The 13736-nt window shown below is 38.5% G+C and overlaps 1 protein-coding gene across 3 annotated transcripts in view; it reads left to right on the forward strand.

The window, feature by feature from the left end:
• vps8 (VPS8 subunit of CORVET complex) overlaps positions 1-13736 on the forward strand; it is a 618230-nt gene that overhangs the window by 78303 nt on the left and 526191 nt on the right. For all 3 annotated transcript variants that reach the window (XM_073046772.1, XM_073046773.1, XM_073046774.1), the window contains exons 17-19: positions 2528-2618; positions 7422-7468; positions 9502-9591. In XM_073046772.1, coding sequence (XP_072902873.1) covers positions 2528-2618; positions 7422-7468; positions 9502-9591 — 228 coding nt within the window. The remainder of the gene's footprint in view (positions 1-2527; positions 2619-7421; positions 7469-9501; positions 9592-13736) is intronic.

Here is a 13736-nt window from a genome sequence, read left to right on the forward strand (position 1 = left end):
GTACTCATCTGTTACTTTAAAATGCAATCTGTCATATCTGCCCCCATCATGGAGGTTTATCTTTCCTTCTGACTGGAGTCCTTTTCATCACTCCTGCATTCCCAAATATCACATTTCTTCCAAGTTAAAGAAAAAAATACTTTTAATAGAGAGGACAGCATTTTTTAAAATAGGCTACAGTTTCCAGTTTATTTTAGTTCTCATTATGTACTGATCATAAAAATTGCGTTGAAAGCTATATTAGAGAGATAAAAACGCATTGGGAAAATTGAAAGCACATGAGGCATTTGAGATTCATGGAACTGCTGCAACGTGTAATTGTGGTTACAGCCTTTAACGTGAAAGTTCAGAATTTTGTAGTAATCATAAACAAGATACTAAAAATGCTGACAATCTGAATTAAAAATACTCAGCAGAGTTATTTAGTTGGTCAGATAATATCTGGGAGAATCGGAGTTATTGTTATCACAACAGGGATAAGACCACTGAGCTCTGAATCTTCTGTTCGAAAGATCCATGATATTACTCTGAAGAGTGGAAGATCTTAAGGAGAAGCAGTTATAACTTGAATTAAATTCTCATTCAAGGATGTCATCTTAAACAGTGCAACACTCGCTCTGTCGTGCAGTGCAGCATCTGCTCAGATCTTTCAGCACAACTGTTCTGAATGGACTTGAATCAGCACCTTCGAAACTATGGGCAGGAATGCCATGTGCTTGAAGCCTGTGGTTTGTATGTTGTTATAGTAGAAGCAGACAGTAGTGTACTTTGCAAGTGTGAAGCACTTAAGTTTGCTGGTATTTTGTTCAAAAAGCAATGGATATGTTTTGCTTTGGTGCTTCAAACACCGAATGATGTTAGGATGCTTTTTGGAAAATCAGTCCAGGGGTTTTGGGTATACAAGATATTGATTTAGATTTCAGCTATATCGATAGATATAGTGATCCAAAAGGAAATTACAATGTCACAGTAACATTACAAGTGCACAGATATAAATGTTAGACAAAAAATAGGAAGAATAAAAAATGTTACCTCAAACAGTCTAACAGGAGGGGGTCAGCACTTCCTCGGCTATAGGTCGACTCATTATAGAGCCTAATAGCCAAGGGTAAGAATGACCTCATACAGCGCTCTTTAGAGCAGTGCAGTTGTTTTAATCTATTACTAAAAGTGCTCCTCTGTTCAGCCAAGGTGACATGCTGTGTTTGAGAAACGTTGTCCAGAATTGCCAGGATTTTCCATAGGGTCCTTGTTTAACCACAGCCTCCAGTGTGTCCAGTCTGACTTGTATAACAGAGCATAATCAGTTTATTGAGGCTCTTGGCATCACCCATGTTGATGCCATTGCCCAGCACACCACCACATTGAAGATTTTACTGGCATCAAGACACTTGAAGGAGAGGCCTGCGTACTCCAAAGAAGCTGTCTCCTCTATAAGTTGAGGCGACTCTGGCCCTTGTACACAGCCTCTGTGTTGGTGCTGCACTCAAGTCTGTCATCCAGGGGCATCTTTGGAGTATGCAGGCCTCTCCTTCATGTGTCTTGATGCCAGTAAGATCTTCAATGTGGTGGTGTGTTGGGCTGGGTAATGTTACTGTGACACTGTAATTGCCTTTTGGATCAACTATATCTATCTATCGATACTGTAGGTCCTCTCCATATCCACATCCTCACCATCAATAGTAACGGAGCGATGCGTGATTAGTCTTCCTAAAGTTAATCACTATTTCCTGTATCTTACTGATATTGAGCTGCAAATGATTTGACAAAGTCCTCCACAAGGGCCTTGTATTCATTCTCCTGTCCTCCCTTTATGCACCCAACTATTGCTGAGTCATGAGAGAATTTCTGCAGATGACGTCACCCAGTGTTGTATCTAAAGTCCAAGATATACAGGATAACCAGGAAGGGAGCCAGTGCAGTCCTCTGTGTGGCCCCAGTGCTGCCTATAGCCATGTCTGACACACAGCTCTGAAGCCGCACAAACTGTGGTCTGTCCATTATTCAGAACACAATATGAAGAACTTAAATGTGACTAGCTATTCTGACATTTCTTTCATTTTGAATAATACTTGGAGATTGTAAAATCCTTATTTTTCCTCAGTCATTGTGATATATATTTGAAAAGTGAGTTGTTTAACATTGTGAGGCATTATGAATATTACAAGCTTCTTGCAGCCATTTACAATTGAAGCATTAATTTTATCCTATTTGCATGACTTATGTAGACAAAACATGGTGTTTTCCTTAATCAAAAGTGTGACGTTGCCTTTTGTTGTTTCGTCTGTGAATCATTTTCCAATGACGAAGTTTGCAACTTCGATCAAACTGAGATAACACATAAAGCATTGCTTGAAGATCTTTAGTCCAGTCAGATTGTTCACTCACTCTGCAACACTCCAGCCGTTAAACCACGAATGACACGTGCTTCTGCATGTGCTGTAAGGAAGTAGATACTTCCTATAGATGCTGTTGTGAAGTAGCGTGAGCATTGATGTACGTTTTTCTCACAATGCTGTGTCTGCAGAGGTTGGATTACCTGTTAAAGCAGGAAAGATTCATTGAGGCACTGTCTCTCGCCTGGTCCTTTCATGAAGGAAAAGCCAAAGCAGTAGTGGGTGAGTTATAATCTTTCCTGAATATCATTGATTGTTAAACTTTCAAAATGTTCAATTTTATTTACATTGATAAAATCATCGAAACACACTGTATAGAATGTGAACATTCATCAATGATATTGATGCTATCCTTTTCAAAAGGCAATTGAGCACAGTTCCACGAATAATTTGTGATTCAAAAGCTTGAAGTTTGGGGGAATTAACAATTTGATGAGGGGGTAAAGGAATTTAAGAGTTCAGTATCCATTGGGAAAATAGTGCTAAGAGGTTTTTAAGGATCAAGTGTTTCAAATGTAATGACGAAGATGAGAAGAAAGCTGAGGAGTGTGGAAAAGTGGTGTTGAGGTCAAGATTGCAGCTTCTAATATTTTTTTAAAAAAAGTTTGAGAATACGATGACCTGGTTCTGTTTCATTTGTTCTTATTAACATAAGAGCAGACTTCTACATTGATAAAAGCTGCTTTTGGGTAGAGACTGGCAAAATTTCAGGTGCTGCCTACTACAAAGAAGTCACAAGAAAAGCTCTTAATGCAGATCTAGAGAAATTGGTTGTGGGAATCCACACAAATGTTTGTGTCAGAAATATCCATGAAATGTCAGAATGGAGAACGTGATAAGCAATACAAATATTCTAAAGGGTGCTAGGCTAGAGTGCATCTGTAGAATTCGAAAGAAAGTCTTGACACGCAATGAAGTGCAGCCTTAGAAATGTGTTCAACATTTTGTGATAGACTGTCTGTTGCCCAGACATCCTGCACAATGAAAATACTGTATGTATATATGTGCTGTGGTCAGATTACACTGATTATGTTTTCTACTGCTTCATTCCTTGTGACTTTCTGTTGTATGATGTAGGGATTGATGTTAAAGCCACAGTGTTTGAAATGCTAAATTCAACCCAGACAGAAGTCAAAATCAAAGTACATTTATTATCAAAGTATGTATACGGAATACAACTCTGATATTCATCCTCCCGCAGGCAGCCGTGAAATAATGAAATACCATGGAACCCATTCAAGAAAACATCAAACACCTAGTGCGCAAAAAAGGAACAAATTACGCAAATGTCAAAAAGCCAGTAAACAACACAAAGAATATCAAACATCAAACCAGCAGTTCAAATGTATTCAGTACAGTTTAGTTCAGCACCACATTGCTAGCCCACTGCAGGCTGCAGTTCCATTCTTCGCTAAAGCACCCCAGTTCGTATCGATAGCCCCGATTAAACTTCTCATAGAAATCAAAACCCAGAAATACATGCAACATGAACTTGATAAGGCCCCCAAAACAAGTCCACAGCCTTGCTGACCAATCCTTGCAATGTGGATCCCAAGACTCTTACACTTTCCTCTGACAGCAGAAAGCGAGGGGGAGCGGAAGACTGGACAAATGCAGGTAGACAGTGCTGAACACCCACCTGTCCTCTGGCTCTTGTCCTCCTCGACTTCAGCCTTGCTCAATGCCTTAATCGGAGAGAAGCAATAGAGTCGATCATGGGCTCGTGCCCCGTATCCAGGCCTCTAAAGCGGTACACTCAGCTCCGAATCTCACTAAACTTACTTGGAGACAGCAAAGCACCAATTGCATAATCAGCCCACAAACACACCATCAAAATTTAAATCACAGGTTCCAATTGTATGCAGCTTAGCAGTAGAGTTCATATTTGAAGGAAGAAGAATAAGTGACAGTAGCTTAGTGAACTGTCTCCAGGAGGTCACTGTTGATCTCATTGTTCGCTGGTGCCATTTTGAAGACATTTGCTTCCACAACAGAAGTTGGCTAATTAGTACAATTGTGAACTATAGTCAATTTATTATAGCTAAGATACATGCAACAAAATTAAAGCAGTATTCAGAAGTGGGCTGATGTGCCATATAAGATTCGCACTGCAGAAGACCTTGACAAAAATTGTGACTAACAATATGTCTGTGATTTCTGTTTTATTTCCATGACTGTCCCCCACTGTTAATGTCCTAGGAGTGAAGAGTTTATCAAAAACATACTGGATGAATAGCATAGCATTAAGAGCAGGTCAAAGATTGGAAATTCTCTGTAGTCCACAGGCTTGAAATATGACCATGTACTTTCAACTTGCATACAAATCCAACAGCATTTGGAAAGCTTGATGCTATCTATAACAATGCAAATCGCCTAAAACTTCCACTGCCTCTCCTACTGGTCACTTATATTGTGGTGGCTATGCACCAACCAAAAATGCTCTCCATTCCTACTTTGACATCACTCCCCAAACCCATGTTCTCTACCAGAAGGAAGAACAGGCAGATGAGACAACTCCTGCCTGTAAGATCCTCATCATTGTTTTGTGGAAGCATATCCCCCTTCCTTCATTACCACTGGGTTGAAATCTTGGCATTTCTACTCAATACTGTTTCAAGAGTGCTTTCAATAGAAGCACAAAGTAGGTTGTGTTTGAGCATTTAAGGAATATCAATAAACGTCAGCCCTGCTTGTAATCCCTCATCTTGTAAATGAATACTTTAAAAAAGTTGGTACAACAAATATAAGAAACATGAGCATAGAAAATAAAGTTGAATGAAGGGAATTATGTTCATATGCAATTTTTAAAATTAAATATGTAATCATGCAAAAAAGGATCCTGGCAGCTGCCAGTAAATGGTATTAGTATGCTTGATCGCAAGCAGGCTGTGATATTGATCTTTGGCAAAATAAGTTGACTATTCTTAAACCCAAGAAATTCTGCAAATTCTGGAAATCCAAAGCAACACACAAAATGTTGGAGGAAATCAGCAGGTCAGGCAGCTTCCATGGAAATGAACAAACAGTTGACGTTTCAGACTGAGACCCTTCTCATGAGATATTTGTATGAATATCTCAAAGATCCAGCTGAGTGCTTGCTTTCAGATTAAATTGAATTTCTCTAACTCTAGAAAAAGCATAAAAATAAATAACATGTTTTTCTCCATTTAACACAATAAAATCTTTCCTGCTTTTCAACACTGTGTTTTCCATATTTATTTTTCAAATTTTACAAAATCCTTCTCATCAGTTTCTTTTCTCATTTTGATTATTTCTATACACAATAGAAAGTAAAGACCAGAGAGAAGCACAATGCATTTTGAAGCATTCCTTACTCTTGTATGCTAGGCTTTTGCTATGGTGAATGAATAGAAGAAAATATACTCACTAATGTGCTAATAGAATAAAGATCGGTACCTTCAATGGACAATGTTACAATTGATAGTTGGCCAGTGGATAAGCAAATTGTTGAAGTCAGTAGATTTTTAAGTGGTCTAATTTTTTTAAATTTAAAACAATGAGCAGTTCTTGGACAAATGGCACTCATGCTTTTTGGTCTTCTTTCATGAACCACCATGTAAAATAATGTATTTTGATAAGGAAAATACTTGGGGCTGTTTTGAAGAATTTTACATTCTTTTACAACTTTAACATTTTATGGAGTTCTCATTTCACATCTTGAAATTGCTAGTTGTGATGAAACTGTAAACACTTTCAAATTATATTGATTAGTAGTATTTTTATCACTGTTTGCATCACTTGCAGATTCAGTAAATCTTGAGATGCAACCAGCATAAAATATGGTGAACAATTAAATTCAACTATTTGTTTTAGCTTATGAATTTACAGAATATTCATATAATAAACTATTCAACAGAATACATTATTTTTGTTGTACTGACCTTAATTTGCTTTGAATTTGTTGCTTTTCTCAGGTTTACTTTGTTAAGAAGCTTTAAGTCCCACCCCAGTGTAGCTTCGTTATGGTTTGTGTATGTTATTTGTTGGGACAAAAGGGTGTTTGATGCATTCTAGGGTATTCAGAATTTAACAGTGAGAAAGGGAATATCTTCAGAAATAGTAACAGAGGATAAATATTATTAAACATTTGAATAAGCATTTGATAGTGCAAATTTCAACCTATTTTTCAACTATTACAAGATTTTTGATCCAGTAAAGCAGTGGATTCACGGCTTTCTCTTGCACGTCCATAAAGACTAAGTTGGAATAATTGAGTTTAATTTCAAGTGAACTATGAATACTTCAAGCGCAATCTCAACCTATCCTTAAGACATTGTGTTGCAGCATGCTAGAATTTCTAGTAAGTCAGCTGCTTGACTCCAATTTATAACCACTACAGAGATTCTCAAGATGGTGCCCATTCACTTCAGAGACAGATAAAAGGCAGTTGATATGCCCTACGGATGAAACTTAAATCATCGTATATATCTGCTAAGTTAATTTGTCTGTAATGAGGCCTATTAACATAAGAAGTGAAATTATATAACTACCCCTTGAGAAATCATGAATAAGGAATTAAAAGAAATGAACATTTCATTAACTGGAGAAATGTTAGAACTGGAAAAGGAAGCGATTCTATTTTTGTCTGTCTCTGCCAAGCACTTAAGGTCAAGACCAGAAGAGCACAGATGCAGATTAAAGCTCTATGCGAGGCTTCTAAATCCCACTCTCTGAATAATGCTTTTTAATGCGATTATCCACATAAACACATTTGGTGGCCACATTAATGCAAATGATTTAGTGCTGAATTACAACAGCACTACTGTCTGAGGAACATTTGCTACTTGCAGCTAGATTTATGCTGCCACAAACTCATTTCAATAAACACTGGGGTCTGTAGAAAAAGGTAAAATGTCAGTATTTTAATGTTCAAGAAAATATGCAGATGCAGTGTCACCTTGTTCTTAATTCTCATCTCTCCTGTTTATTAGCTGTTCATATCAGAAACAGATGTACATTGTTAGAAGCATTTTTGTTCATTATTCCATTATTATTTTTTGATAGGGTTGTTTGGAGATCAGAACAAACGGAAAGGAGTTGTGGCTGATCGGGTAAAGTCTTACTTATTCATGATTTTCATCTCATTTTATCTACCTAAAACTGTTGAGCATGGCACTGAATGGTTAGAACATCAGTTGCCAAAACAGTCAACTCTTGGTTCAGCTGTGCTGCTGACAGACTCAAGATTTCAAATGGTGTGCTTTTTTCCAAATTTGGGCTTGTCTGGCTGATAAGTGGTTATAAGCCTACTACAGAGCAGTATTTTAAATACTTTCTTCATTGGAAGGGTTGAATATTTATGGAATATTTTGCCTGTACCCTAACAACTCCAGTGGTAAATTACCATAGGTTCTGTAAGCTCCAATATGTTAAGTTGCAGGCAAAAGCCCTTGGCATACTTCCTTAGTGGTTCACTGTTCTTCAGTGCATACTCACAATAAATAAGATACATGAATGAACACAATCTTTGTTGTAATTTGCTAGCAAAATGTTTTAATCAGATTCTGATTTATGGTTTAACCTGAATGGAAAAAGTGAAAAAAATCTACTCTTTTTGCATGACATTTTTACGGGATTTTTTTTCTTCTTGCAGTTTTAATTAGATTTAGTAGTGACTATCTTTATTTATACTTGTTTGTTCTGAAATGTTTGCAAATGGGACTATCTCTGCATGTGCTCAGTTGAATTTTTGCATTGCTTAAGGCATCAAAAACCTCTTCTTCTACCCTCTGTAAGAGTTTCTTCTTGATGATATCATTTTAGTGCTGAATCTGTTCAAGCAAAATTCTTTTGCACTTCTTCTGGTGCCACTACAGTAAAACTCCATTTATCTGCCATGCTCAGGTCTTTGGTGATGCCAGATTGGCTGGACTATTGGATGTTATTTTTTCATTAATGCGCCAGCACACTTTTAATTCACATTTTTTAAAAGCAATTTTACACAGCAACATTTCAATGAACCTAGTAAGCTAAAGGGAGTAGGAAATAGAACCAGTTAAGAATCAAGGGAAAGAGCAAACAGAACCAGCGGTTTGAAGGATATGTGGGAATGAGAGTTCCAATAAGGGACCTGGGAGCTGAGCAATAGGTGCCATGGTGAGTGGCCAGGGAGCGCAGGAACATTGGTCCAATGAGTGGTCAGGCAGGACAGGAACAGGGAAGTGTTATAACTGGAGCCTTGGTGAGTTGAAAGGAAACATGGAAATCAGGGCACTGACAAGTGGATGGGGAGTCGACCAACTGAGATCCTGGTGAGTGGTAAGTGGAAACATTACCTGGATTTCTGAATTTCTGGACAGTGAACTGTTGAGATTTTCTCTGACCCTTGTGTGGAGATCAGAGCTGTTCAAGGTACCCCAAGGATTCTGAGTCATGATTTTAAATATAATTTCCTTAATTTTTTTCTCATTTTCCATTCTGCACTTTAAGAAATAAGCCCTATTTTATTTCTCCACAGCTTATTAACCTGCATTGCCTCTTGTACTGATTTCTTTGCCTTTATTCCCAGATGCATCTGTTTCTCCACTGCATTTAAGATTATTTATTTTACAAGAAATATGAAGTCCCTTTTTTCCCCTTGTTCTTCTTGTCACAAATGTGTCACTTCAGAATGCTGGATATTCAAATTTGTTTGCTATTGCATGCCCTATTGGCAATTTTATTAATACCATTGATATTTTGTTAGGATTATCATCTATAATAACAGCACTCTCTAATCATGACCCATCCACTAACTTTGGAATTGTAGTTTGGATTTCCCCATCTTGATCGTTTATGTAGACTTTGTTGATAGATCCATATCATCTGGAATACCACTCCACACCCTTTGCTATGTGATCAACTGTAATTCACCTCTTTTCTCTGTCTTTGTTTTGTAGCCATACATTCTTCATGCATTTAGACCCCACATGATCCAAATAAGATGTAAAACTGCTCCCATTTTACACAGAAAACTAAAATTTTGTTATCTTAAACACTCTTTCTTGCTGCTCAGCATTTTGTTTAGGCTACAAGGAGAGAATGTAGTTGACATTTGCAGGAAATTGGAATAAATCTGATCTATGTTTAAAATCTTTCTCTTCAGATGGTAGAAATCCTGCTTCAGTATGCTGACCGTGCTCTGAAGAAGTGCCCTGAACAGGGCAAGATACAGGTTATGGAACAGCATTTTCAGGCAAGTGAATGGCTCACACTTTTTTTTAAAGAATGGTAACAAATGCAAACAAAAGGGTAAGTTGTTCGCTGTATTAAAAAGGCCATTTACTATAAATGAAAAATTGCTGAAACATTACCAACTTGAAATACTTGGAGTGCCATTTCCCAACTATAGCCCTGTGACTTACGGTTTCTGGTGCTTTTGTTTCTTCGCCCCCCCCCCCAGGGTTCTTGCATTTGCGATATTTTTGAATTATCTCAGCATTTTGGTATAACTTCAGAGCAAATCATTGTTTGTGCAGTGTCAAAGTGCTATAATTCAGTAACTAGTGTGCCCAATAAATTAATGAATATGCTGTGGCATGTTATCATACGTTGGTGATACTGGTCTTGTGGAGCAAATGACTATAGCGGTCATATAGTTGGTGATATCTCCCATTTATACATGAGTAAACAACATTTATTCCTATAATCACTTGCCATCTACTAACAGGTGTTTTTGTTCAAAGGTTCTAGCTAATGAATATTCCTCCTTGCATCTTTGCTGATGACATTTTGATATTCAATTTCCTGCCTTGAGGACGTTGTATGTTATTCTAGCCAGGGGCTACAGCATGTGATGTGAAAAAAAGTAGTTAGATTAGAGATCCTGGGAATAGGTGAAGGCTTCGGATCTGGTAGGATGAGGGGCTGGGAGGGGTGGAGTGGGAGAGATTGCACAAAGGCTCTAGTTGTGGAGGAGGGGTTGAATTTCATGAGAGCTCCTATAAATTGGGAGAAGGAATTAATTGAAGGAGGCAATACATGGGGGAGGGAAGTATTGGGTGAGGGCTGTGTGGGGCAGGGGAAACTAGAGAAAGGTTCCTGTAAGTGAAGCAGATTAGATGAACCAGAGATGTACAAATGAAGCAATGTCCCTTAGAATCCACAGACTTGAATCCAGATAATCTTGTTGTATTAGATCAGACTTGGCAAAGAAACATCCTCCATTTTGTTGAACAAAACTTGGAAGCAGCACTGAAAGAACCATGAGCACATAATGTACAATGGGACAGTCACGGATGGGACTTCAGTGTATGTCATCAGGAGTGACTTGGTAGCACCAGAATTCACCAAAATGGCCAAGTTCTAAATGAAATCAGAATCAGAGTAAGGTTTATTATCACCGTTATGTGTTGTGAAATTTGCAATACAATGCAATACATGATAATATAAAAATAAAAAATAGTAAATTGATCACAGTAAGCAAAAAACAGAAATAATATATATTTTTTAAAAAGTGAAGTAGTGTTCATGGGTTCAGTGTCCATGTAGGAATTGTATGACAGAGGAGAAGAAGCTGTTCCTGAATCACTGAGTGTGTGCCTTCAGGCTTCTGTACCTCCTTCCTGACAGTATCAATGGGAAGAGGGCATCCCCTGGGTGATGGGGGTTCTTAATAATGGACACCGCCTTCTGAGGTACTGCTGCTTGAAGATTCTTGGATACTATGAAGGCATATACCCAAGATGCAGCTGTCTAATTTTATAGCTTTCTAGAGCATCTTTCAGTCCTGTGCAGTAGCCCCTACCCCCATACCAGACTGTGACACAGCCTATCAGAATGCTCTCTGTGGTACATCTATAGAGGTTTTTGAGTGTTTTGAGTGACAAACCAAATCTCTTCAAACTTCTTATGAAATGTAGCTACTGTCTTGCCACCTTTATAGTTGCGTTGATATGTTGGGACCACATTAGATCCTCAGAAATCTTGACACCTTTGAACTTGAAATTGCTCACTCTCTCCCCTTCTGATCCCTCTATGAGGATTGATTTATGTTCCCTTATCTTACCTTCCCTGAAGTCCACAATCAGCTTTTTCGTCTTACTGGCATTGAGTGCAAGGTTGTTGCTGCGACACCACTCAACTAACTGGTATATCTCACTCCTGTGTGGCCTCTCATCTCTGTCTGAGGTTCTAGCAACAATGGTTATATCATCAGCAAATTTATAGATCGTATTTCAGTAGGTTTCAAAGGTACATTTAATGTCAGAGAAATGTATACAACGTGCATCCTGAAATTCTTTTTCTTTCTGAATTTCTTTTTCTTCCGAAACATCCATGAAAACAGAGGAGTGCCCCAAAGAATGAATGACAGTTAAACATTAGAACACCAAAGCTCCCCCCTCCCACACATAAGCAGCAGTAAGGCAACAGTCCTACTCACCCCACCAGCAAAAAGCATCAGCACCTTCCACTGAGCACTCAAACGTGCATCAAGCATCAATAAATACTCAGACTCACAGTACTTCAAAAACTACTCGTTCACCCATTAATTCGACATACCACAGGCTCTCCCTCTCTCTCTCTCCCCCCCCCCACCCCAATAAGGGAAAAAGAGATGTCCCTGTTTCACAGACATAATAAACAACTCATTGATTTACGATGTTAACAAGTCTGCTGCAATGCTTTTTCCAAGCTCTGTGCCCAGAGAGTGGGCCCCAGAAAGGTGCAGATCTTGGGGCACACAACCCACAGCAGCTAACCTGCTGCTCCTGATGTTCCGTGTTCTCCCACTACACCTCAGTCAGGGGCACCGTCCTAGAATCGGCGTGTCTTCACAGCTATGAAAGTCCATTACCCTGAAGGCACACTAGTCTTCCAGGCCACGTCCTAGAGATATCAAAAAGTGGCTGGTTGTGTGGCCCTGAAAGCGGGTCCCATTCTCGCAAAGAACCAAAGTCAGAGTGTAATTCCAGGTCAGGGTCCTGAAAAGAACCTTGACAAGGGAAAAAAAAAAGAATTGTCAAAGATAGAAATAGAGCTGTATCTGACGATGCAAGCAAAGGAGTTGCCGTTTAGTGCCATCTTGACTTTGCTCTGCCCTTACACCTAGCCACACAGTCATGGGTATAAAGGGAGTAGAGCAGTGTGGCATCCTGCATACTGCCAAATTCGAACTGTGGCAGGTAGGGGGTGAATCTACTTGACCTCATTCTCACCAGTTTACTTTTAGCAGATATATCTATCCACTGCAGCACTGGGAGAAACTGACCATTGCACAGTCCTTCTGTGAATGCCCTATATTGTAAATGAATAATTTTATCAATCATATTTTATTTTTAAATATAATACTGAAATATAATATTCAACATTAGACCTTTTTTTCCCTATCTGGGTAGGAGGAAGTAACTAAAGGATCTTTAAGGCAGCTTCAGCAGTAAATAAACATGCATTGAAAAATTATGAGGCTGGAGATTGTGATGTTGAGGGATTCCAGCTAGGCACTAAGCATGCATTTGCAAGTAAATAAAGTTCTGGCAAAGTGCTGGTAGCAATGTAATATTAGAAGAACTCAAGTGTGACAGCTTCAGTAGTCCCCTGAAAGCTTGCAGTTGCTTCAGGCAGCTATCAGTCAAGTCATAAAGGACACTGACCGGAAAGTGATCGTGTTGATGACTTGTCAGGAGGAAATCAAAAGTCTTTCTTCCTTTTGTATTGATATGGTAGCTCAGTTCTAAAGCAACATGATTGAACACGTTTGGTCATTTATGGAACATTTCTCTGCTGATATTTCAAGTAATCATGGCCCATTGCTGTAATGATGTAAATCTGTTCAGAACAGCTTAGACCTTAGCTGTAATTTGATGGGAATTTCTTACCAGGCTATCAATTATTAAAGGTTTGATTGGTAGTGCACTACCTATCCCACATAGCTGACAAGTACTTAGTTACCACTGACAAACTTCTTTTGTCCAAATCTGGAAGATCTGTGGTTGCACTATATCCAAATCATAGAATTTCCAGTAGTTGAGTAATATAGAAAGGAAGTGATCATTGTTGAATTGGTTTGTGGTTTAATAGATGTTAATAGATAGGGTATGAAAGGATTTGGACATAATGCAGACTAATGGGATTAGCGTAGAAAGACAAAAATGTTGGCATTGAAGTGTTGTGTTGAAGGATCTGTTTCTATCGTGTACTGCTCTGTTTCAGTTTTGCTGACCAGCGTCCAGTTAAGTCTACTTTACAGCTGTTTCCAATATAGAATAATTACCTTGGATATAGGACATAATTTCAAAAAGTGGTGGTAATGCAAACTTTGGAAGAGAAATGAAATGTGAGATTGAGTGCAACATGGGCACTTGTAAATGTGCAGAATATGTCAAACTTAAAATGACCATC

The sequence above is a fragment of the Hemitrygon akajei genome, chromosome 5 (genome assembly GCF_048418815.1).
Source record: "Hemitrygon akajei chromosome 5, sHemAka1.3, whole genome shotgun sequence".
Classification (NCBI taxonomy): Eukaryota; Metazoa; Chordata; class Chondrichthyes; order Myliobatiformes; family Dasyatidae; genus Hemitrygon; species Hemitrygon akajei.